At 38.7% G+C, this 22,161-nt stretch overlaps 3 protein-coding genes across 6 annotated transcripts; all 3 read right to left on the bottom strand.

Moving 5' to 3' along the window:
* Positions 1–18: 18 nt before the first annotated feature.
* On the bottom strand, positions 19–6,304 carry LOC144007117 (histone-lysine N-methyltransferase SETDB1-B-like). 3 transcript variants are annotated; one of them, XM_077506457.1, is made up of 9 exons: positions 6,096–6,304; positions 4,716–4,802; positions 4,272–4,559; positions 4,156–4,194; positions 3,300–3,467; positions 2,721–2,922; positions 2,350–2,423; positions 1,200–1,390; positions 19–1,125 (listed from the first exon to the last, which is right to left on the bottom strand). In XM_077506457.1, exons 1-9 carry the CDS (start codon positions 6,157–6,159, stop codon positions 1,021–1,023), a joined length of 1,218 nt encoding a protein of 405 aa, XP_077362583.1. In that variant the 5' UTR covers positions 6,160–6,304; the 3' UTR covers positions 19–1,020. The 3 variants fall into 3 exon arrangements, with proteins under 3 accessions (XP_077362583.1, XP_077362584.1, XP_077362585.1); XM_077506458.1 differs by lacking the exon at positions 4,156–4,194; XM_077506459.1 differs by lacking the exons at positions 4,156–4,194; positions 4,272–4,559 and having other exon boundaries at positions 6,096–6,303.
* An 866-nt stretch (positions 6,305–7,170) lies between these two features.
* On the bottom strand, positions 7,171–10,227 carry LOC144007119 (cortexin domain-containing 1 protein). Its single transcript, XM_077506462.1, has one exon. It carries the CDS (start codon positions 7,593–7,595, stop codon positions 7,413–7,415), a length of 183 nt encoding a protein of 60 aa, XP_077362588.1. The 5' UTR covers positions 7,596–10,227; the 3' UTR covers positions 7,171–7,412.
* Positions 10,228–10,394: 167 nt separating this feature from the next.
* On the bottom strand, positions 10,395–21,375 carry cers2a (ceramide synthase 2a). 2 transcript variants are annotated; one of them, XM_077506461.1, is made up of 12 exons: positions 21,160–21,375; positions 20,991–21,082; positions 18,146–18,316; positions 17,966–18,083; positions 17,703–17,821; positions 16,358–16,415; positions 16,161–16,211; positions 15,045–15,137; positions 13,132–13,260; positions 12,887–12,993; positions 12,055–12,208; positions 10,395–11,660 (listed from the first exon to the last, which is right to left on the bottom strand). In XM_077506461.1, the coding sequence occupies exons 3-12, from the start codon at positions 18,313–18,315 to the stop codon at positions 11,520–11,522; spliced, it is 1,140 nt and encodes a 379-aa protein (XP_077362587.1). In that variant the 5' UTR covers position 18,316; positions 20,991–21,082; positions 21,160–21,375; the 3' UTR covers positions 10,395–11,519. The 2 variants fall into 2 exon arrangements, with proteins under 2 accessions (XP_077362587.1, XP_077362586.1); XM_077506460.1 differs by having other exon boundaries at positions 20,991–21,375.
* Between the last annotated feature and the right edge of the window lie 786 nt (positions 21,376–22,161).

Below are 22,161 nucleotides of genomic sequence, written 5' to 3'. Positions count from 1 at the left end.
GTCCATTTCTACAACACGACAATTAAATGTTCCTTTTATTACGGTATTGGAAATACTGCAGTACACAAGAAAATATTCATAGCAGTGATGATGTAAGAAGAGCTGCGTACAATTCAAACTGTTTTTGTACAATTTTTCAAAATGCAGCAACTAAAAAAAACAACACCACGAAATAATTTAAATACAGTATAAGCTTGGTTTACAAATGTAATCCATTCATTGAAATGTAATGTATCTGTTTGAGCTCCAGAACCAGCGTATGGTTAACAAATAAATGTATTGCAGGCTCGGTGTGGAGTCCTGCAGGTTTTAAATGTTTCCACCCACTAGCACAACTGATTCATATAATCAGCACGCCTGATAACGATCCTGATCTTTAGTATCAGGTGTGTTGGTAGGCGGGAACATCTAAAACCTGCAGGACTGTTTTGTGAACAAAAAAAAAACAGTACATGGACAGAGGTCAATTGTAACGAGGCAACGTGAATTGGGTCATTTGTAAACCAAAGTTCCACTGTATAACATTTTACCAATAAAAATGCACAAGCTTTTTTTTATGATTAACAGAACATCATCTCCACCTCTACTAAAAGGAAAAAAAAACACTTATGAAAATGTCCTAGCCTATTGTAACTGGGTTCTTTTAGTTGTATTAAAACTAATGCAACTAATGTTTCTCGACAAGACAGGTGCTCATGAATGACTATATACATAATTTACACGTTTCGGGAAAAACCAAAACATTAAACACTGAGGAAAAAAAAAAAAAGTTGCTTTTAATAGGTTTTTTTTTTTTTTTTTTTTTTTTTTAATGAAATAAAATAGCAATCCACCCATTAATTCACCAAGAACATTTATACAAATCACTGGAGAGAAATCTAACTAAAACATATAAAAAAAAATGAGCCAATTACGGCGCAAAGAAAAAAAAAGAAAAAAAAAAGAAAAAAAAAAAAAGAAGTTATTTTCCAGAGAAATGTGAAGTCTTGTCACAACGCTGTACTTGTAACCAGAGTGGGATTACGGTTCACCTGCCTCGGCTTCTCTTCTCCTCAGTTCCAAAAATCTCGGCATATGCGACAGCCGTATGGAGCCCCGGTGAATCCACTCTTTGTGCTGATTACACTGAGGGCCGAGACAAAGTCAGGTGAGGCAGAATATGAGCAAATTGGGAAGGAAAAAAAAAAGGTGGCACGAACCTCCGAAACCACCATGATCAAGCTGGAGTCCACCATGTCCACCTTGCACCGCTGCTGGACGCCATTAAACTCCACGAAGGCGTGCTGGCCGGGCTTGTACTGCGTTAAATGAGGGTACGGCCAGTCGTTGATGTACTGCTTCATAAAACGTTTGTGGGCGTCGTCTTGAATGTCATCTGTGGGATCTGGCACTAATTGGGTGACAAAAAGCGTTTTAATCAACAATATAAGTTGAATTTTAACTGTACTATTTGAACTAGATTTAGATGTGATTACTTCAACAAATTAAATTGTTTATTTTAGTGTGCATGTTTAACCTGAAAGGGATACTTGACTCATTGAACAATATTCAGCAGTGAAAAGTTCATATTTTGTCCAAAATGAATCTGATAACTTCATAGATTTTCATGTACAATTAATACCAATTTTTATAAAGTAAATTTTCCTCTTGCTGTCGACTGATGATGACATCACCTGTGCTGGAGGAAGTAGGTAACGGCCAATCATGGCTCACCTGCTTTCTGGGGTTGGTCAACAAACTGAGCCATGAGCACAGGTGATGTCATCATCAGTCGACAGCAAGTAGGAAAATTATGTTTTAAAGGTACTGATTTTTACATGAAAAATAATGAAGTTACCACATTAATTATAGACAAAATCTTCATTTTTTTACTGCTGAAAATGGATCAATCAAGTATCTCTTTAAGAGATTAAAAACGCCTTTTAAGTCAGGATGTTCATCCAGTAAATCACACTTAAAGAGGAAGTCAACCTTCAACATTTCTTGACAATGATGTGTTAGATGGAACCTCACTAGTCTAAATCCTGCTGGTTTTTTTTACCATCTCAGGGGGCGGCCATTTTGCCACTTCCGGACGATTGAAGATGACATCACAGATGCTCAGGCAATGACCAGCGTCTGGAGGCTGAGCGCTGACGGGAATCCAAGGATTGAAGACATCTCTTGGTGAGTAGGAAACTCACACACTCATGACGCAATATTAACCACAATACTGTAATAAGACTCGTGGGATTGCATAGAACGTATTATAGTCAATAAATGTTTTTTTTGGGGGGTTGACTTCCCTTTTAAGCACTAGTTTTCTACGCTGTTACATGAACGAAGTCAGGTAAAACGAGTCAAACTTACATGGTCTGCACACCAGGTAAAATAATGTTAAGCCGACATAGATGGGTCTGTGGTTATCCAGGAACACCAAAAACCTAGAAATTGATTCAAAAACTTTTAGCTCTTGAAAATGAGACATGCATTGATTTCAATGACCAATACATATTTTCCAATAAATAGATTCTTTTCATTTTTCATCACTTCTGTATGACTGCTGTAATTCCAAACGCCATTTCCAAAATTCATAATAATATTTAGCCCTTTATTGTGCTAGTGAGAAGAGACAGGAGGAGCTGAAACTTATTTATCGATTCAGAACAATTTCGAACCACATGACGAAGAATGCGCCATTAACACCAAATATCTTTTTCGAAGAAGCCGCTTCCACGCACCTTAGGCGGTTCTTTCTGCTGGGGAGCTCTGCCAAGATGCCAGCACGGAACTGAATGGTGTCCTCCAGACAGTTGACCACCACGCGCGCGCCCACGTACACCTGCTCCAGCTTCGGCGTCACCTCAAAGGCGATGTGGTGTCCCGACACCAGGCTTCGTCCCTTTTCTTCAAACATGATCTTGTACTTCAGTCGTCCGTCTTCTACAATGACAATCAATCGATAAAGGCGGAAATAAAACACCCAAATTAGGATGCATCTGTTGACTCGAGAAATAACTTAAAATAGTTCCTGCCAGACTACAGCAACTTTTTTGGTTCAGATCTTATCGGACAGGATGCACCTTGTAATCCATGGCTATGCTATGCAAGCAAAACGGTGCATTTGGGGTACTTTCACAGCGTCGGAAACTTCCGTTTTCTTCAATAACATTTTAAGGGGAAAACAATCGGCCGTTTGGCCCAAGTGGCCGATTGTTTTGGCTGATGTTTGAAGGCCAATCATAATCGGCGGCCGATTAATCGGCCGGGCCCTACTCAAAATCTGTTATTAAGTTAAGGGGCCAATTAATTTTTCGCACCTTTAGTAACAAGCTCCACAATCTGCCCCCGTTGCCACCTCAGGTTCTTCTTCCTGGCCAGGACGGTGGAACCCACAGCGATTTCCTCCTCAGGCAGGTCAGGGCGGGTCTTCGTCGTTTCTTGAGGCACGTACGCAAACGCTGATGAATCAATTATGGGGGTGTGGTCTGTGTGGGGGGGGGGAAGGGAATAGCGCAAAATGTGAATGTTTATCCGTCCATAATCCTGTTCAATGTTGGTGAGATGGAGCCCTGCGATTGGACATTCAATTAGTTTTTCAAGACCCTCTCTTCCCTCGCCCCAAACAATCCGATTTTTATTATACATAAATGTGTGGCTCTATCACTTCAAATGTTCATGTGTCATGAAACACTCATTTCTATATTTATCAACATACTATAATAATTAATAAAATATACGCGCAAAATAATTTGCAATTTTTTTTTTCCTTTGAGGAACATTTTTGCTCATCAACAAGGAGCTTTTTTTTTTTTTTTGTGGAATAATCTCCAGTACATGAAGCAAAGGTTTAATTTTAACAATATAAATATGACAATATAATAGGGGAGTTGTAGGGATGTAACCATTGAATATTTTAGTATCCTACTGAAAATTCTAAAATATATTTTTTTGATTGTTTACAGCGCAATTACAAATACAAAATAAAGAATTTTAATTCATAACGAACAACCAACTGGTTTCATTTTTTTTGTTTTATCAATAGGAACTATTTCTCCAATTCTCATTGCACATAGGAGTAAAATATATTGTTGTCGAGAGAATTTTCTACGGATAATTCATCTGAATGGAGGGCCATTCTTATGGTTTGGCTCGCACAAACTGCATTGGTCATACCTTGAAGCAAATGGGAGAGTGTAGAGGTAGCCTGCAACCCTAAGGTGGTATAGAAAATGTACACATGTAATGCTGATCCCTAGCAGGCCGATGTTGGTAGAATATAAAGTACTTACCGATATTGTTAACCTTTTTCTTTTTTTTAGCTTTCGATTTCTTTGGATTATCGGAATCGCTGGAGTCATCGTCATATTTCTCCGCATCGGAATCCGAACTGCTTTGAGAATCGTCTTCGCTGTAAAACGGCAGCGGCGTCAGCGGCCGAAGAGCGCTGATCTTGTGGTCAGGAATCCTAACCAAAGATACTTCCACTCTTTTTAATAACCCATATTCCAAATGCGTCTTTTTGCAAACGGAGCCGCTTGTAGAAGGACCTGATTCACATTGGGATTCGGGTAAATTGTCTAAAATGAAAACAATGGGGGGAAAAATATAAATATGCAACAAACGCATAAAGTCCCAGAATATTTATATCGAAGTAAACACGGTGGTAGTTTTAATTACAGTTTGATTTCGTTTTTTTTTTGTTTTTTTTGCAGTGCAATACACCCACAACTTACCCAAGTCAAACCTTCCCCGCTTTGCACTTGTTTCTTCAGACTGTGACATTGTCACCTCCAACTGATCATCCATCTCCATCATGTTCACTAACGCATTAGAATAATAGTTACTACAAAAACTTGAAATGGACAAATAAAAATCAATTACTAAAAATTTGCATTGCTGATACATTTTAAACCAAACACTTTATTTTAAGGGGGGAGAAATCATGAAACTCGCATGGACAAAAAATGATATACACTCTGCATATTTTGTAAGCTAATTACTGCAATTTAACATCTTGTGCTGACACTGACAGACGGTATCGTGGCCCAACTCATGAACGAAATGTTCCGGCTGTCTCAGGTTTTAGTGCCTTCTCAAGACTGTTATAACTCCTTTAGAAATTTTGAAAAACAGGGCTAATAGAAGTCCACTTCAGAATAGTCCAACTTTTTTGTTCTTAGGATGCTAAGTGTTTTTAAGGAAGCATTTTACTCCAGAGCGCTTTAATATTTGTTTGCACCCTGCACAGACTCAGGATGAAACAAATGGTAAAAAAAAAAAAAAAAAAAGCAGCCAGATAATATACCAGATTTTTAGTAGTTACATTTTAAGTACATTGTTTAAATCTATAATTACTCTATTCACTTTCTTCTTTTTTTCCCCAGAGACCATCGTGTGTTTTGTTTTTAATATTTTAGCAGCAGAGTACTAACAATAATGGCCATTTATGTAGATGTATTATTTATTTTTATTGCTGAAATTGTTTTCATGTATGGATTAACCGTTTTACAGAAAAGTCTTTAAAAATTAGTAAACCACATTATTATTACTTGAGGTTGCTGGATAGACTTTTTCGTTGTCTCTTATGTAAATCATTTATTTAGTTCTTATATGAATAATATCATATTAAAGACACAGAAATGTTTCTATCATTAATTACAATGATTTCTGCCAAAACAACTTTTACAAAACTATCGTGTTTACTTTCGGTATGTGCGTATTACAATAACGAACGGGCGGGAAGAAAGTACAGTACTGCGTGACAATGTCAGTTACACAGAACCCCAACATTTAGAAATAATTAGTCTTTTTTTTTTTTTCTAATAACCGTAAACGGCAAAATTGCACAACAATTCGAACAATTTAAAGTTATGTTTCTACCAATTATGAAATGGGTTCGACTTTACATTTGCTACATCGGCGCCGTTATCATGCTAGCATTGTCATTCGATTCTTAAGACAGTGACGACAGAGGGGGATTAATCACATTTTCTGCTGTTGCAATTTATAGATTCAAATTTGTTGTAACCAACGCGAGAGTCAAAACTGAAATGACCAAACATGTCAAGTATACGACGATGCACGAAACAATGCGGTAGATTTGACTAGCTTACCTGATTTAACGAAACTCGCGCCTTCAGAGTCGTTGGGACTACGATTTTGTAGTACTAAGAACATGAAGATCTAATACCAAATCGTTCCAGGATTGACAATCAACGACAAATATCGATGAAACGTTCAAGGCTAGCTGGATTCGTCGTCGTCTCCTTCTTCGTCTATTTTTTTTCCTTTTTCTTCTTCGCTCGCTTTTCTTCTTCGCTCGCTTTTCTTCTTCGTCTTATGGTTTTTCTTTTGGGCGGTTGATAAACAAAGAAGTGGTACGTGTCCTCCATCTACTGGTTAGGAGTGTCAACAGGGTTGCACGAGGTCGAGCAGAGGTGGCCAACAACCAGCCCTGAGGTCAGTAATAAATGCTAACTAGGTTATAAAAATATGAAAAATAGAAGAGAAACATATCGTTGTGCTACACATTGTTTTGGAAAACTGTTTGAAGATGTCAAGTCCAGCATATCATCACCCTTCTAGCTGACGTCACTGCTTAGCTCCAGCTCCGCCCCCTTCATAACAAACGAATGGAGAGAGCTTGATTTTCGTTAAAAGATGGGAAATATGTCCAAGTGTTACACACACACAAAAAAAAAAAAAAAAAAAAAAAAAAAAAAATACCGTCGCGAGTAGGACACTGCATTACTGCGACTCATTGAAATCAGCCGTTTGGAGCCACTCCAAAAATGGAGTTGGCTATCGATCTTATTCGTAAAGCTATCTTAGCTTGCTAGCTGCTAACAAACAGCACGTTTACAACACATTCCTCAGCAGAGATCAAGCCCGAGTTAAAGTGTTGTGATAATGGTGTTAAATCGTTATTTTGTTCAAAATTACTTGAATACTTATTTAAAAAAAAAAAAAAAAGTATGAATGATTGTTTCACTAAAGATAATATGGCACATTCATCACGTTTGCCCATTTACCAATCAGAGGTTAATGTTATGACCCACTGTATATGAAAAATAGAAAAACTATCTGATATAAAATGATCTGAGCATATCCTGGTACTTTTTGTGAGTGCAAAGTAGTTGTGTCAGTTTATCAAATATTCTCTTCACTTCAGTTTAACAGTCAGAGAAGTAGTCATTTAACAATGTTTATTGCTGTGCTTGGAGTTTTAGGGACATTATGAAAGACGCCACAATATGTTTAATATTAGTTCAGTTAAAGTGCTACTACATATTAGTTTTTATCATTAGACAAAGCAAAAAACATGAAATAAGCTTACATTGGATGGTGTTCTAATAAATATATTAAGCAGCAGATAATTCAAACACTTAACACCCAATGAGTATTTTTGTAGTTCATTTCGTGTGTAGTCTTCATGTAATCTGCTCCTCCTGATAGGTGGAGGTGGAGATGGAGCCGTAGGGGTCGACCACCGTCTGGGCGCAGCGCACCACCGTCACCAGCAGGAAGAAACACAGCAGGGAGAGGAAGAAGAGAGCAAAACCCAGATCCACATCCACCTCCAACGGGGGCGCAGGCTGCGCCCCGTGGTCCATGCGCCTGTTCAGACGGGTTCCCCGCCCAGCGTCTGCTCAAACGCATATGAAGGAGACGCAGATGACCTCCGTGCTACAAAAGACAAGTGTTAACAAATGGCTGTTTTAGAATCCAACTTGGTACGCTTGTAGTTTTTGTCATGTTTATTAATATGTAAACGCTGTCCACACCTCAAATTAGTCACGCTGATTAAAGTGACAGTGTGTAGAAATGAACTTGCATTTTGCAGCACACACTATAGTGCCTCAGAGAGGCCATACTTTGCAAATCTATATCGTACCACCGATTACTATGTTTGCAAAGTTAATTTTGACAAGAAATTTTAATTTAGTTTGAGTTAGTCTTTTGACTAAAATTAATGAAAGTTTTTGTCACAATTTAGTCATCTGATTGCATTTTAGTTAATGAGAAAAAACTATTTTAGTCGACTAAATTACTAAATTAACAGTTTAGTCGATATTTTTCCTTCATCATACATTTCAACTTTTATACAGAAAATTATAACATCTATTTACAACTGTAATTTAACATGCAAGACACATTTATTGTTTCAATGAATCATGTTGAACTGACAATATAACTTAAGTTTTCACCTAAATAAAAAAAAAAAAAAATGCATCATTTTGAGATTAATGTCAGCATAATGTGACGTGCGACCAGTGTAATAAAATTAGTAATTAATAGACTTAAAAAAAAACTTTTAAAAAGTTGTATATGCTGTGATAGAGCACATTTTTTGCATATCACTGGAGTTTTTTTTTTTTTTTTAATGAATGAGCATTGAAAAAAAATTTTTTTTACACACGTTGGCTTTAAATTCAAAGAAACAAATCAACATCAAACCAATTTATAGTGATTATTTTATACCTGGTGTGCATCTCTAAAAAAAAAACGATTGGATAAGAGATCTCAATTTATAATTTATTTATTTATAATTTAAAAGATGTGACGTTTTATAGAAATGGATACACTAAATATTTTTAAGGTCACCATTTTGTAAAGTGGATATGCCAAATTTGCATTATTTTGAAGGGTACATTCACATACTTTCATTTACGAAGGAACAAAATATTCAAGTATCAGACATGATTACAATTGCAACATTAAACCAAAACAACAACAACAGAAATCCAAAAACGTATTCTTCGCCATTTAACTCACCACGTGGCCATTGTTGCACCGCTAACGTCTCAGCGCGAGTCCAAACTTTTGAAAAGCTTCACATCCTTGCGTTGATGATGTCGCCTATGGAAGCGAGTCGTCGGTTTTGCGCCGCTTTTGACGCTTAACCTTCCACACGGGAAAACGCGTCGGCTGGAGGCGTAACTGGCGCCCGCCTGGCAGAAGGTCACACCGTGTGGTCGAGAGAAACAGATTTACGTCCCGACGATTTGAGAGAGAGATCGACTGGCTACTCGTGCTCCTGCAACATTGATGCCGCGTGCTCGCATCTTGCGGTCGCTCTCCTCTGGATCCGGAAGCCCTTATTAATACTTGAGTGGGAATTCGATAAGTCGACAGCGCCAGAAGTGAATCAAACAGCGCGCGCACCTTTTTGTTCTCCTGTCAAAAAGGACTCTCGTCCAAGTTACCTATTCAACTTCACACTGTTCAAATGTAGCGGATGCCGACTTTATGTATTACATGGGGGGGGTGAACGGATTTGGGAGGATAATGCGGACACGAGAAACAAGAGATGCTATCGCAATTGACATGTGCGGGGTAGAAACTGACCCCGCGACATTCGAATGAAGTCGAGACGAGCGCACGTGTAAAGTGATCGGCCATCGTGTGCAATCAGCCTAGAAGGCCTGATAGGTTGCGTGCCAAAATGAGGGAGGCCAGGAAATGAAATCTGCTTGTTGCTTTTGAAAAAGATAAACACGCTCAACTTTCTCCAATTTTTTTTTACATCATCGATCACTCACATGGTGGTCAGCTTGCAAATATAAAAACCTGCTAAGACACCATTAAAAAATTCCCACGTGTTATTGTGATTTTTATTTTATTTAAAAATGGGATGTAATAAACAAATATTAGTGACATCATAAAGACGTCCTGTCTTCATTATGTCATTTAATCATCCTCAGGTAAGACGACACATAGAGCTTGGGGGCCCCCTGGTGGCTTGGAGGCCCTAGGCAGCAGCCTCCTCCGCCTATCTATGGCTGTAATGTACAAAAGCACAATTTTTTTTGTTTTGTTTACATTATTGTGACCTTTTTTGTATCCTAACCTCCCTACAATATTGTGATAATTATCGTGTCGTGATATTTGGATATTGTTACATCCCTAGTATAAACTGAAACAAAAAGAAGTGGGCCAAGACAACTACCTTGAGGTATGCCACAGTGGACACCAGAGTTTTTGCACATGAACCATTACTCGCTGGCTTCTATCAATTAAAACTTCAATAACTACAACTATTAAAACTATCAGAACCACCCTGAAAACTAACTACATTCTAATTAAAAACAAAACGAAATGATGAAAATTCCAAATCTATAATAATCTTGGTTGGTACATGTTGCAAAATCGTGTCAAATGACTACAATTTGTCTAAAACAAACAAGCTCATGAACCAACTTCCAATTGTTTCAGTGACACCAAGATGCCAACAGATGGCGCCAAAGCTATTCTTTTACCCTGAGCATAAAAAAACGGCAGAGGTCAAGAAGAGAGAAGAAGAAAATAAAGATACTTTGATGAACGCTTGCTTCTGCTATCCATGTCTATATTGCTTGGAAGACACACAAATTCTTAAAATATTTTTGATAGATTAAATTCCAACAAAAGAATCAATTTAAACAAATATTTTTTTAATCAACATTATGACATTAACATCAGCATAACAAACTAAAAACAATTATTATTTTTTTTCTTAAGCGCGAGCTGTTTGTAAGGAAGAGTGGGTGAAAGCAGGAAACAATCGAGGTGAGAATTGGCCCAGTGCGCGACAATGCTTATTGTGTCGATGCGTCGGGGCACAAAAGACGACATTTAGTAGACAACTCAACACTCGAAATAATAAAGGCACTTGTAAACCACACGTTGGCGACGGCTTCCTCGAAAACAGCCCCTTCAATAAATGAAGCTCTTTTTTTTTTTTGTTTTTTTGTTAATATTGAAACAAAACGCTGACAAAACAGAAAAACAAAAAAATCAAACCAGGACCCAAACCGTTGGTGAACATGAATTCGATCCTCAACTGGTCTGACTACGGATCCATAAAGTGCATCTTTGGTTCTAGAAAACACTGAAAATAAATTCGAGCTACGCGTTCCAGCCCATAAAGAAGGAACTTTTTTTTTTTTGTAGGTGTGGGTCACGCTGAACTGTCTTTTCTCATTTAAACAGGACTGGAAACAAATAAAACAAAGCAAATAAAATCACAAAAACTAAAAATATATGTTCACCATCAAAAGAAAAATCAATATTAAAATGATTTTGGACTGCGTGCGCACGCTTTTTCAACCTCGGCGGCTCACTTTCGCAAACTGTTCAAACTTATTTTCAGTTATTGTGCTTTGAACATTAGTGCAACAAACTCACTAATACGTGTCAGTAAATCGACGTCAACGAGGAAATGGTCCGTACTAAACTGCCACTGAGCTCGAGTTGAAATGAGCCAGGTTTAAAGATTTGAGGAGTGTTAAGCCGACGCTGTGCGGGTGTTGAATGCCCGTCCAAACCTCAGCAACAAAAACAACAAAACACTTCCATTAATAACAAGCAACGTAAATGTGATGAAATGAAAAGGAGAACAACAAAGCTCACCACCAAAGGGCACATGAAGGTGGCCTCTTGTTGTTCCGTGGTCAATTTCCAGTACTGGGGACTCGTTCTAAACGTGGAAGAAAAGTTGCGTCGCCACGCTCCGATTCTTTGGATTTCAAGTGAGGGCCGCATGCAAAGATCCGGTTTCAGTCCGTTTTTTGGGGGTTGTTGTTGAGCGGGGTGTGGCCGTTGTGAATGTGGCCGTTTTTCAAAGTCCTGGTCCGCTCGCCGTCCTCGTCTTCGGACTCCGTCTCTTCTTTGTCGCTGCGCTCATCCTCAACTATGTCCTGTCAAAATCAAATTCAATGGCACAAGTGTCGGTTGTGGGGCTTTAGTGGAGATTATGGAAGGGGGCGACAATTCATTGAAATTTTAATTGTGATTTTGGATGATGACGATTATCTTTTTGACTGCCAAACTGATGAAATAAGAGACACTAATCTTTCTTTTGGTCGGTTCCATGTTTTTATAGCAATAGAACACAATCTTCTGAGGGCAAAACCTGTCAAAATGCAGTAAAACGAAGACGGTTGCTTTCAATGAAATGGCTGGGAGTGAATCAGTTAACAATGTGTTTGTCCTATTATTTTTTTGAATATATGTTTGAGGGGAAAAAAAAATAAATCATGTTCATAAATCCTGATTTCAATCATCAAAATAATTGTGATTTGTATTTCTCACGTTGCCGGGTAGGAACTTGATGACCATGCGCATAATGAGCACCGTCCAGAAGACGTGCAGAGCCAGCAGCACCAGCAGCAGACCGTTGAAGAAGTAGAAGCCGAAGAAGGGCCGGTAGAGGGTCAAAGGGTACACCAAGGTCGCGTGGATGATGCTGCGCACAACGACAGAAGCGGGCAGGCACCGACCGCCCACGCTCGCCATCAAAAGAAGCATTCAAACGCCGCCCGCGTGGCCGACAAGGACGGACATTGTTCCGCTGAAGACGCACAATCGAAAAGCATTTTGCAAGACGGACGAGTCCGTTGTGCGCCCGTTTTTATCTGAACCTTTTAGACTCTGACTTAGACTTTATTGATCCCTCTGGGAAATTTACATGTCCAGCAGCAATTAGAACAGATAAATCAAATAAAAAAAAAATAATTCAATCAATCGATAAATAAGGTTATTACACCAGAGACTGAATTTAATAATAATAATAAAAATTCAATCAATCAATAAATAAGGTTATTACACCAGAGATATAATAATAATAATAATAAAATAAAAAATACAAATTCAATCAATTTAGTCTACTTATTTTTGTATTTATTTATTCACTACTTATTTATTTACTGATGTAAAATGTATTTACTTGTATAAAAAAACAAAACTGTATTCGCATTTCAAAATGTTTGCTTTGTTCTTGTTTACCGCAAAACTGATGTTTGTTTATGTACAGAACTTTGTATACAGCAACGCCTGCTTTATAAATAAAGTTGAGTTGCGCCTGTTGCACTCAACTGACTCATTGGAAACGAGAAGAAATTCTTGCGCAATACGAAATATTTACCAGAAGGGGAAAATGACGAGGCGAGTGATGATGAAAACAGCAGCAAAGACAACAAATATGAAGTTGCACGTCTTCTTCCAGCCGGCGTAGTTGAACATCTTGGCGGACTGACAAGATGGGGAAGCCACATCACAGCGTTATTATTAACATGACTTATTATGGGGTCATATTATGGGGTGAATCTGCAAAGCAGCATTCTGAAGTTGACTTTTCATGAATGAGAGCTGGGTGAGGTGCAAAAATACCTCCATGAGGTAGTCAGAGGCGTCATGCGCCAACATGATCAAAGTCCCTCCCCTGATGTAGTTGACCAGCCAGGAGAAACCGATCAGCACGATGGTGGCGATGTGGTGAACCACTTGTTCTTTAAAATCCTGCACACAAAACAAAAACGTTCACAGTCATTGGACTGTGCTCGGTGACTTATTGATCGAGCCGTAAAGATCGGTCACTGATGTTCCGCTTTTACTAATGAATGTTCAGCTTTTGCTGATGATTAACTTCTGTTTCTCGACAGCATTGCGGAACGCCACCAAATCGACATAAAATGAGGAAAAGGTCAATTGACCCAATAGTTGTTGATCCTGTTTCGACACAATCATGTCACTCTTGAGTGAGCTCACTTAAAAGGGGAAGTCAACACTCAAATTTTAATACGTTCTATGCGGCCCCACTAGTCTAAATATGCTATTCTGGTTCATATTATGTTTGTGGAATACGAGTTAAGCAGCAAAATCCAGCCCTTTATATCCATCTCAGGGGGCGGCCATTTTGCCACTTGCTGTCGACTGAAGATGACATCAGTGTTGCTCATCTCGGGTAACAAGCAATCACATCGCAGCTTCGGAAAACAGAGCTGTGATTGGCTGTTGTCAAACTCGACAGCAAAACGCAAAATGGCCGCCCCCTGAGATGGATGAAATCGGCTGGATTTTGCTGCTGAACTCATATTCCACAAATGTCATATTAATGAGGTCACATATCACATATTATCGACTTTAGGGGTGTTAAAAAAAATCGATTCGGCGATATATCGCGATACTACATCGCGCGATTCTCGAATCGATTCAATAATAGGCAAAATCGATTTTTTTTTTTTTTTTTAGGATTCACACCTTAAGCATGGAAGAATGTTATATGAACGGAACATTAAGCCTTAATATTTTATTTTAATGCTGTTTAAACATGAAACAGATTACAACCTCTATAAGACTGAAATTTCAGATAAATAAATAATACATTTTCATATAAATCTTACACTCTACAAGCTTACTGATTAGTATTTTCTAAATTTGAATGAAAAAAAATCGCAACAATTGACTTATAAATTCGTATCGGGATTAATCGGTATCGAATCGAATCGTGACCTGTGAATCGTGATACGAATCGAATCGTCAGGTACGAGGCAATTCACACCCCTAATCGACTTACACTTTAAAATCACTTGAGAGACAAATTCCCAACATGGCAAATTCCGTTCATATCTGAGCACAATCCCCGATGATGATGATGATGATGATGATGACACTCTTTGGACTATTGCGCAATTTTAATGAGGGCTTTCAATTTCGAAAGGCTCCAAGTTGACTTCGCTTTCATTTTGATGTTAGTCAGTCATTGCTGAGCAAAGTTTTAGGAATGAACATTTTATTGTCAGCCATTTTATTTGTAAATTGAAAAATGACATTTTTCGTTCCTCAAATGTTGATGCAATCTTTTTTTGTTCCACCCGCTGAATTACAGCCGAAAGTTTGCACATCGACCGCAACGCAATACGTTTTTTTTTTTTTTTTTTTTAATTCATGGTAGTTTGCGCAATCACGCTCTCAAAATCCATTCATGCTCCGGATGTCGATCCGCCTGATTTGCTTTTGAGCCGTTCTGCACCCGTGTGCAAAAAATGGCAACGCTCGTCGGCATCACGCGACGTTTTTGCGGCCCTGCTCCAGTCGGTCACACGTGAACTCACAAGACACCTCGTGAAAGGAACATCAGCAGCCAAGCGTGACCTCAAAAGGCCTTTGCAGGAAAATAAATAAATAAATAAGAATTTGGCATTCTCACAGTCAGTATTCTATACACATGCAAGCCAAAACTCGGGTGGTTGCGCTGTGGTGAACTGAAAATCTTGAAAGAGACGGACGGGACGGTGCCTTACCTTACGCTTGACATCAGATGCTACGCTGACAAGCAGGGACACATAGAAGCCCAGTTCAATCATGTAGTACCAGTACTGACATGGGAGGAGTGGCTAGGACAACAACAACAAAAAGACACATGGATGTTTTCCAACAGGGGTGTCCAAACGTTTTCATTTGAAAATCCGAAGGACGCAAGGGCCACATAATGTTATGAAGACAAATTGTGTTCAGTCCGAAAAATTGAACAAATCATGTATTTGTGCTTTTGCATATTTAGAAAAATGCGACAGTATAGAAAACAATTTATATGGAGTATGGCGGTAAATTATTATTATAGTTTGGGATTTTTTTATTTGAGTTTTTATTTAGTTTCCAGTTTTGTTTTTTTAAATTTACTTAGTTTTAATTAGTTTTCAGGGTTGTTCTGTTAGTTTTTGTTCTTTAATAAATGCTTAGGTTTAGTTTAGTTTCAGTATTAGTTTGAGTCGTTTCTTTTTTTTTTTTTTTTTAAATGTGTATTACTTGCGCACAATATCTAAAAAAAACTCCATTGGAATGATGTCATCTTTTGGTGCTTTTCTATTGGCTGCTGCTAGATGACGTCACATCTGTGCGACATACTTTCAATCGTCATTATTCCGGTTGATATCAAAATAAATCTACTCAAAATCACATTTGAAATCATCCCCAAAGGTTCATGCATTCAATTAATGACCAAAGACTAAAACGAAGGACGTGTTTGCTATCATTATAGTTAGTTTTGTAAACATAAAATGTAGTTTGTTAGTTTTCGTTTTTTAAAAAGTATTATTATTTTTATTTGATTTCATTCGCAAAATTGTTTTTGGAATTTTAGTTTGAGTTATTTTGTTAGTTTTAGTGAACCAAAATAACCTTTAATGGCACCTGTTTTTAAATAGCCTCCCTTCTTACTTTGACCATCTCCAAACATTTTTGTTTTGATTTGATTTGAACTGAGTCAAATGCCAAATTTTTCGCATATGTCGCGGGGCCACTGAAAAATGGGCCGCAAATGGCCCCCGGGGCCGTAGTTTGGACACGGCCGTTTCAGACTTCCAACAAGAGAAGCTGATTGTTTGGCAAACATTGATGAAAACGAAGCATCCGCGTACCATTTTGGGGAAGTTGTCCCACATCCTCTTCATGTCGTAGAACCACGGTTTCTGAGAGAACACAACACCAACGACTGTTACCATCCGGCCAGGAACATTTGCGGGCAATGGCGCATCCATTAGGTTCCACTCGAGTCCCGATCGATATACATGTTGCCAAGGCAACGGCATTTTCAAGAGGATAACGTTACACTCACGTCAATCAGGGTTGCCAGGCCAGCAAAGAAAGCAAAAAGGTAGAACGTAAATCTCCAACTGGAAGAGAAAGTACATTTCCTTCATTCTTGGCACTTCAATGAAATCACTAACAACTTCCTTCTACTTGATGTCATCAGAAAAACACGTCAGCCTAAATTTGTCTCCGCATCCAAAAGCATTCGGCGCTTTCGGGCTTCTGAACGTACTTTTGTTAGTTTAAATTTGGGGTGTCAATAAATTGAACAATCATGCAAATGGAACCGGGGTCCAGTTGTATTTTGGAATTTTAAAAATATGCAGAATTTCCTAAGTTACACTTCAAGTTAAAGATAATATGAAAAGAAAAAATGCACTGCACTGAGCTATCACCAAATGTCTTACAAATGCAATTATGCCATCTAGTAGCAAATAACCAACACTAATCAATATCACACTCGTTTTTTTTTTTACAGTACATCTTTTTAATTTTAACTCCATTTTATGATTAGGAAATTATTGTATCAATGACTAAAAGATGCAGACACTTTTTCTATTCTATTATTAACTTTTTTTCCCCACTTTTATGTTAACAAAAGTTAAAGTTAGTATGAAAACTTAAAATCTAAGATAATAATAAAAATAATAATTAAAAAATTAATAACAAATATTTTATTTTATTTTATATTTAGAACAGATATAAAATTTGTGATTAACTCTTTCACTCCCAGCAGCCATTTTAACTGAAGCAACCCACTTTGCTCTGTTTTACTGGATTTTGACTGATCTTGCAAGGTCCACAGAATATTGTGTTCTATTGCTATTAAAAAATGGAACCTACCAAAGGAAAGATTAAAGTCTCTTCTTTCAGCAGGGAAAAAAATTATATTTCTATCTGTTTCGGTTTTGCAACAATTAGCATTAGAACAGAGCTAAGTTTCATCATTATTTACAAACCTGTTGAAAACACTGAGGAAAAAAGAGCTTGTTGCAACATGGCCCTGGCTGATCCCTTATACTCTGCTGCCACCTGTTGACCGTTTTTTTGTAATAACTACCATTGCTTCAACCATTCTCTTAAGATCAGAGGTTGCATCAAAGCCTTGTGTATGCTCTAGCATAAAAAACAAACAAACAAAAAAACGTATAAATACGTTTTTGGGAGTTTAGGACAAAGTATTAAAAATGTAATTATATGTCGCCTGGCACCTAGTTTAAATAAACCAATCGTGATAGCGGGGAAGACGCTAGTCCAAAACAACATTGTTTTTTTTGTTTTTTCCATTCTTAACCATTCTACAACTATAGAGCGAGGAATCAAAACCGAGAGCTACACAGTAATGAAGTTGGTCTCCACAAGGCCGGCACCTGGCTTCTTGAAACTTCTTGATCTTGCTGGGACGCTCCTGGTTCCGCCGCTGCTTGAACCATCGCTGGACCTGTCGGACCGAGTAGTCCGTCTGTTTACTTAACTTTTCCAAGGAGCTCTGAAAACAAGCACAAGAGAAAGAAAAGAAGAAGTCGGCGCTGTTCCTGAGTGTTTCGATACGATGTCAACATCAAGTGGAATTCGTGCAGTTGCGTAGTCGCCAAATTACGCAATAGCACGCTCGCTATGCTGCTTGGTTTACCTGTGCGGGATGCTTGGACGTGCTGCAGAAGTGGGCCTCCAGTAAAGGATTCAAGGTCGGACGAACGCGCTTCTTGTCCCTCACTCCCAGCAGAGACGCCAGAGGACTCGCCAGCCACCTGGAACGGTCGCGTTTGTCAGAAACGGCGTCGGGGAGCGACCGATCCCCGCGGTGACTTACCTTTCAAACAGCGGTCTGACGAGCAGGAAGCAGACGGCAATCGGGACGAAAGCCCAAAGGTCCGGCAAGTGAGGCAGGACCACGTCGGGGTCCTTGAGGTCGGCCCAACCGAAGCCTTCGGGAAACCAAATCCAGTCTGCCCACAGACGCTCGTTCAGCCACGACAACATCCTGGGAATTAAAAGAACACAAAATATTGGAGCAAGGAATCCTTGAGGTATCCCGTGACAGCGTTATGATCATTATTGCCTCGAGATTGGATGATATAATCACGTAACACATTTGACGCTGCCACGTGTAGCTCGATATACTTCGTCCTCTTCATCAAAAAGAAGCCTTAATACAGATTATGAATGTGCGAGAAAGATTCTATTTAAAACGGTAGCCTATATCAATGTTTATGGCCACTTGTTATGTTCTTGTTGACGACTCGATTTCCACCCGGGGAGCCGATATGCCTAATTACAGATATGGGATTGGCGGTGCCACAATTTCACGGCTACTCGCTAGATTTCTTCCTCTCTTCCTCTCATCATTGAACTAGCGTTGCCCGTAAATAGGGTTCATTTTAGAGATAGACTGATACGGGTTTTCCAGGGTAGATACCGATACTGATTATTACTAGTCGTCAAGGACACTGATAACCGATATTTGCAGCAGATATTCATTTTCACTAAAAAGGGAAAATATTAGCATCAAAATTTGAAAAAAAAAATACAAACTCCAGCTCTTAAAGTGTTTCATTTTTTTTAAGCGTATGTGTATTGAACAACTTTTAGGGTTTGTAAAATATTGTAGACGACAAAAATCTGTGCGCATTCACCCAATGAAGTATCAGTAACTGTAAATGGTGAACCAGTCGGACAGCTACTCGCGCATGAGGAAGCACGTTCGTCTAAAATCGTCCTCGGTGAAAGAAAGTCGTCTGTCTTCGTACCGAGTATCTCGGATACAAACAATAACCATACAAGCAATTTCGATCTCTGGAGAAAGTAGATCAATTAATTAAAGCTTGGATCAGAGATCGTAGTACGTATCTACTTGCCTGGTATCAGATCCAAATGAAGTCTTGCCATTTCATACAACGCAAGTCTGGACTTTAAAACCTATTAAATGCCAGTTATAAAGTTGTGGTGACTCTTGCAGTTGGTCTCATTAAGTTAATCATCATGAGGATTTCATTGACCCCCACTGCGGCCCATTTTGTCAACGCCCATCTGCTGTCCATCAATAATGTCTGGCTCATTGTGGGAAAAAAAAAAAAAAGTCAGCAAACAGGAGAGGAAACAAAGACTCCTCTGTTTTGTACGTTAAAACGTGTTCATGATCAGAGTGATTTTAGTCACACCTGACTAAATTACGGGAACGGAACGTTTTTCCGTCACACTACAGGAACTCGAAGGCAGCCTTCGAACCCAATAAAAATCACAATAACGTGGGAATGCGGTTTGAGTTGGAATGAATATTTTGAAGTATTTGTATTTTCCAATTGCGGGGCTAATATAGCTGGAGATGCGAGCTCGTTGGAAAACATGATTGCTCATTTTAGGCCTTGTCCACTTGCAATAGCAAAACATAATAAAATAAAATTCTGAATTACATATGTGGGATGCTTTCAGCATTGCCACAAAAAATGCTTGCCACAGGTGAATCTGGAACACGTCCCCCATAATGTGGTTGACTGTTGTAGTATAGTACCACAACTTTTGACAGAGATGATGCAAAACATTACACCTTACGCAAATGAAGCAAACCATGCTTGCCTGTGCAGAACCAGAAATGTCAACAGCACACTCAAAGTACTTGTGTAAAGCACTAACATCATGTTTGATGAATTTTAACTTTATGTTCTATATTTTAGGTCATCTAAGTGGTTCCGAAAATACATGGAAGGATCAATCTGTTAGAAATCAAGCTGATTGGAGCATCCTACTCAACTCAACTTTATTTATATAGCGCTTTACAGAAACACACACAAAAACTAACACTACATAACATAAAAACATTCTTCAACATTCTTCCATCCCTACACACGCTTCGACCTTTGAAGCAGTTTTTAGATGAAAGAGAACAAAATCAGTTTCCTTTCAGCAGTTGATCAGACATGATGACGTCACACACGTTCGCTACAAGCTAGGTTTGCTTTCAAGCTAGCTCGTAAACACTTTTAAACCCAAGTTCTACTTTTGCTGTGCCAGTCACAGCTTTCTACGCACATAGTGTCAAAATCTTTGGGAGTGGTTCTGTCCAAAAGCCCCCCCAGCCCCACGCACACGCACACGCACGTGGTGCAAGCAGGGAGTCTCCCTGGACATAGCGGAACAAGACGTTGAGAAATGAGAAGGCAATAAAACAAAAGTTGTCTGCCCTAAATGGCGATGTCACAAGGGAAAAGAGAGACATGGGCAACTTTCAGGTGCGACGGCACAGTTTACGCTCAAAAATTAACTTTTTTTTTTGTTTTTTGTTTTTTGCGTAAAATGAATGAACGTAATGTGCCCACTTTTCTCAACCCTTTATTGATCGTTCTCACCGAGCGGGGCAATTAACATGAATAAATAATTGCTTTAGTGCGCTTGTCTTATCGTGGTTGTCCTGAACAAACAACAGAAAAGACGACAAGCTTGGGCCTGTTAGCTAGCAGCTCAACTTTTAGTTTTAGCTCTTTTCCGCCTCTTAAGTTTGTAAGCTGTCACACGTGCTCTTTAATAAAAACGACACCACGAACTATTTATAATATATTAAACAAGCTCCAGTGGAAGCAATTTTATAACTTTAGAAGAGGGAAGCAAAATGGGCAGTCGAGAAAGCGTCCATCGAGTAACGGTGCTGTCGCCAACTTTACCTCGTCAGACTTGAGTTTGTCCGGCCAGGTGGTCAATGTTGTCGTCTGCGGCGTTTGCAGCTGCTCGTCCTCTTTTCTTTTCTTTTTTTTTCCTGTTCAAGCGCAGTGAATTTCATGTACGCTTCCCCATTCAAGCCACTCGCGAACGTTCAATGATTTGCCAACTTGCCCGTTTCCCTCTTTCAGCTCAGGTTCGCCTCATTCTCTGGGGAAAATCTGTCGCACTTTTAACTCCACAGCACTCTTCTTCTCTTGCAGTCCAATCAAAATGGGAAAAGACTTTCTCTCTGTAATATCACAAAGTGTCCACGGATGACTTGTGAAGTCGTACGCAAACGAGTGCAAGAGAATATTCCGGTTGTTAGTGTGTTTAAAAGTGGGCCGGGGGCGGGTCGCAGAGTGGTTTAAAAAAAAAAAAAATCAAAAATGACGTAAGACTCGGATGAGGTCTAATATTCGTCTCAGTGAAGATGGCCACGAGAGGGCGCCAGAAACAACCACACCACCAAATAAGTGAAATACTGTACAAAATGTCATTTAAAAATAATAGTACGCTCTTTGCTTTCACTAGTACAATTCATCGCACTGGTAAAACGGGTGAGAGCACTAGTCGTGGAAAACACTGACCTAAGCAAACACATTTTACATCCACATAAAGTTACAACAAATAACAGTTGTCAAATGTCACAATAATACAAATCATAAATTATACAGTTCATACTGATTTATCTGTAATATATCTCAAAATCTGCTGTTTGTGTTAAAAATATATCAAATTCCTCTTCAAAATTGATCACATTTATATATCTTTTTGGAGAACAGCCCCAGGAAATACAAATGACACATTCAAGGCCGGAGAACGGATTCAAAATCTTGACCTCTGAACTGATGGGCGGGTAGTAGGTACTGATATCGAGCCAATACCTTTTCTTATTCAAGGTATCGGTACTTGCGACATTGGCCTGTTGTAGAAAATTACCATTGATTTCAGGCAATTTGAAGGAAAATACTACATTGGGATAATTGATCTTTATTTAAAAAAAAATATCTATCATGGTTTATTTTATTTTGGAAATGTTATTTATCAGCTGTAATATACATCTAAAGACAAACTCATCCTCAACAATGTTCAGACAAAAGCAAAACGTCAAATAGCTAAATTGACCTTCCA

This window comes from Festucalex cinctus, chromosome 19, assembly GCF_051991245.1.
Source record: "Festucalex cinctus isolate MCC-2025b chromosome 19, RoL_Fcin_1.0, whole genome shotgun sequence".
Taxonomy (NCBI): domain Eukaryota; kingdom Metazoa; phylum Chordata; class Actinopteri; order Syngnathiformes; family Syngnathidae; genus Festucalex; species Festucalex cinctus.
This window is presented reverse-complemented; position numbering and strand designations above follow the sequence as displayed.

Excerpts from the sequence above, each read along its gene's own strand:
- LOC144007117 (XM_077506457.1), bottom strand. The coding sequence starts at position 6,159 with ATGTTCTTAGTACTACAAAATCGTAGTCCCAACGACTCTGAAGGCGCG. Across the intron at positions 3,468-4,155 it reads ACTCTCCCATTTGCTTCAAG|ACCACACCCCCATAATTGAT; the intron begins GTATGACCAATG and ends CCCCCCACACAG. Across the intron at positions 2,923-3,299 it reads TGTGGAGCTTGTTACTAAAG|AAGACGGACGACTGAAGTAC; the intron begins GTGCGAAAAATT and ends TTGTCATTGTAG.
- LOC144007119 (XM_077506462.1), bottom strand. The coding sequence starts at position 7,595 with ATGGACCACGGGGCGCAGCCTGCGCCCCCGTTGGAGGTGGATGTGGAT.
- cers2a (XM_077506460.1), bottom strand. The coding sequence starts at position 18,315 with ATGTTGTCGTGGCTGAACGAGCGTCTGTGGGCAGACTGGATTTGGTTT. Across the intron at positions 16,416-17,702 it reads AAGAAGTTTCAAGAAGCCAG|TTGGAGATTTACGTTCTACC; the intron begins GTGCCGGCCTTG and ends TTTCTCTTCCAG. Across the intron at positions 16,212-16,357 it reads GCCTGGCAACCCTGATTGAC|AAACCGTGGTTCTACGACAT; the intron begins GTGAGTGTAACG and ends GTGTTCTCTCAG.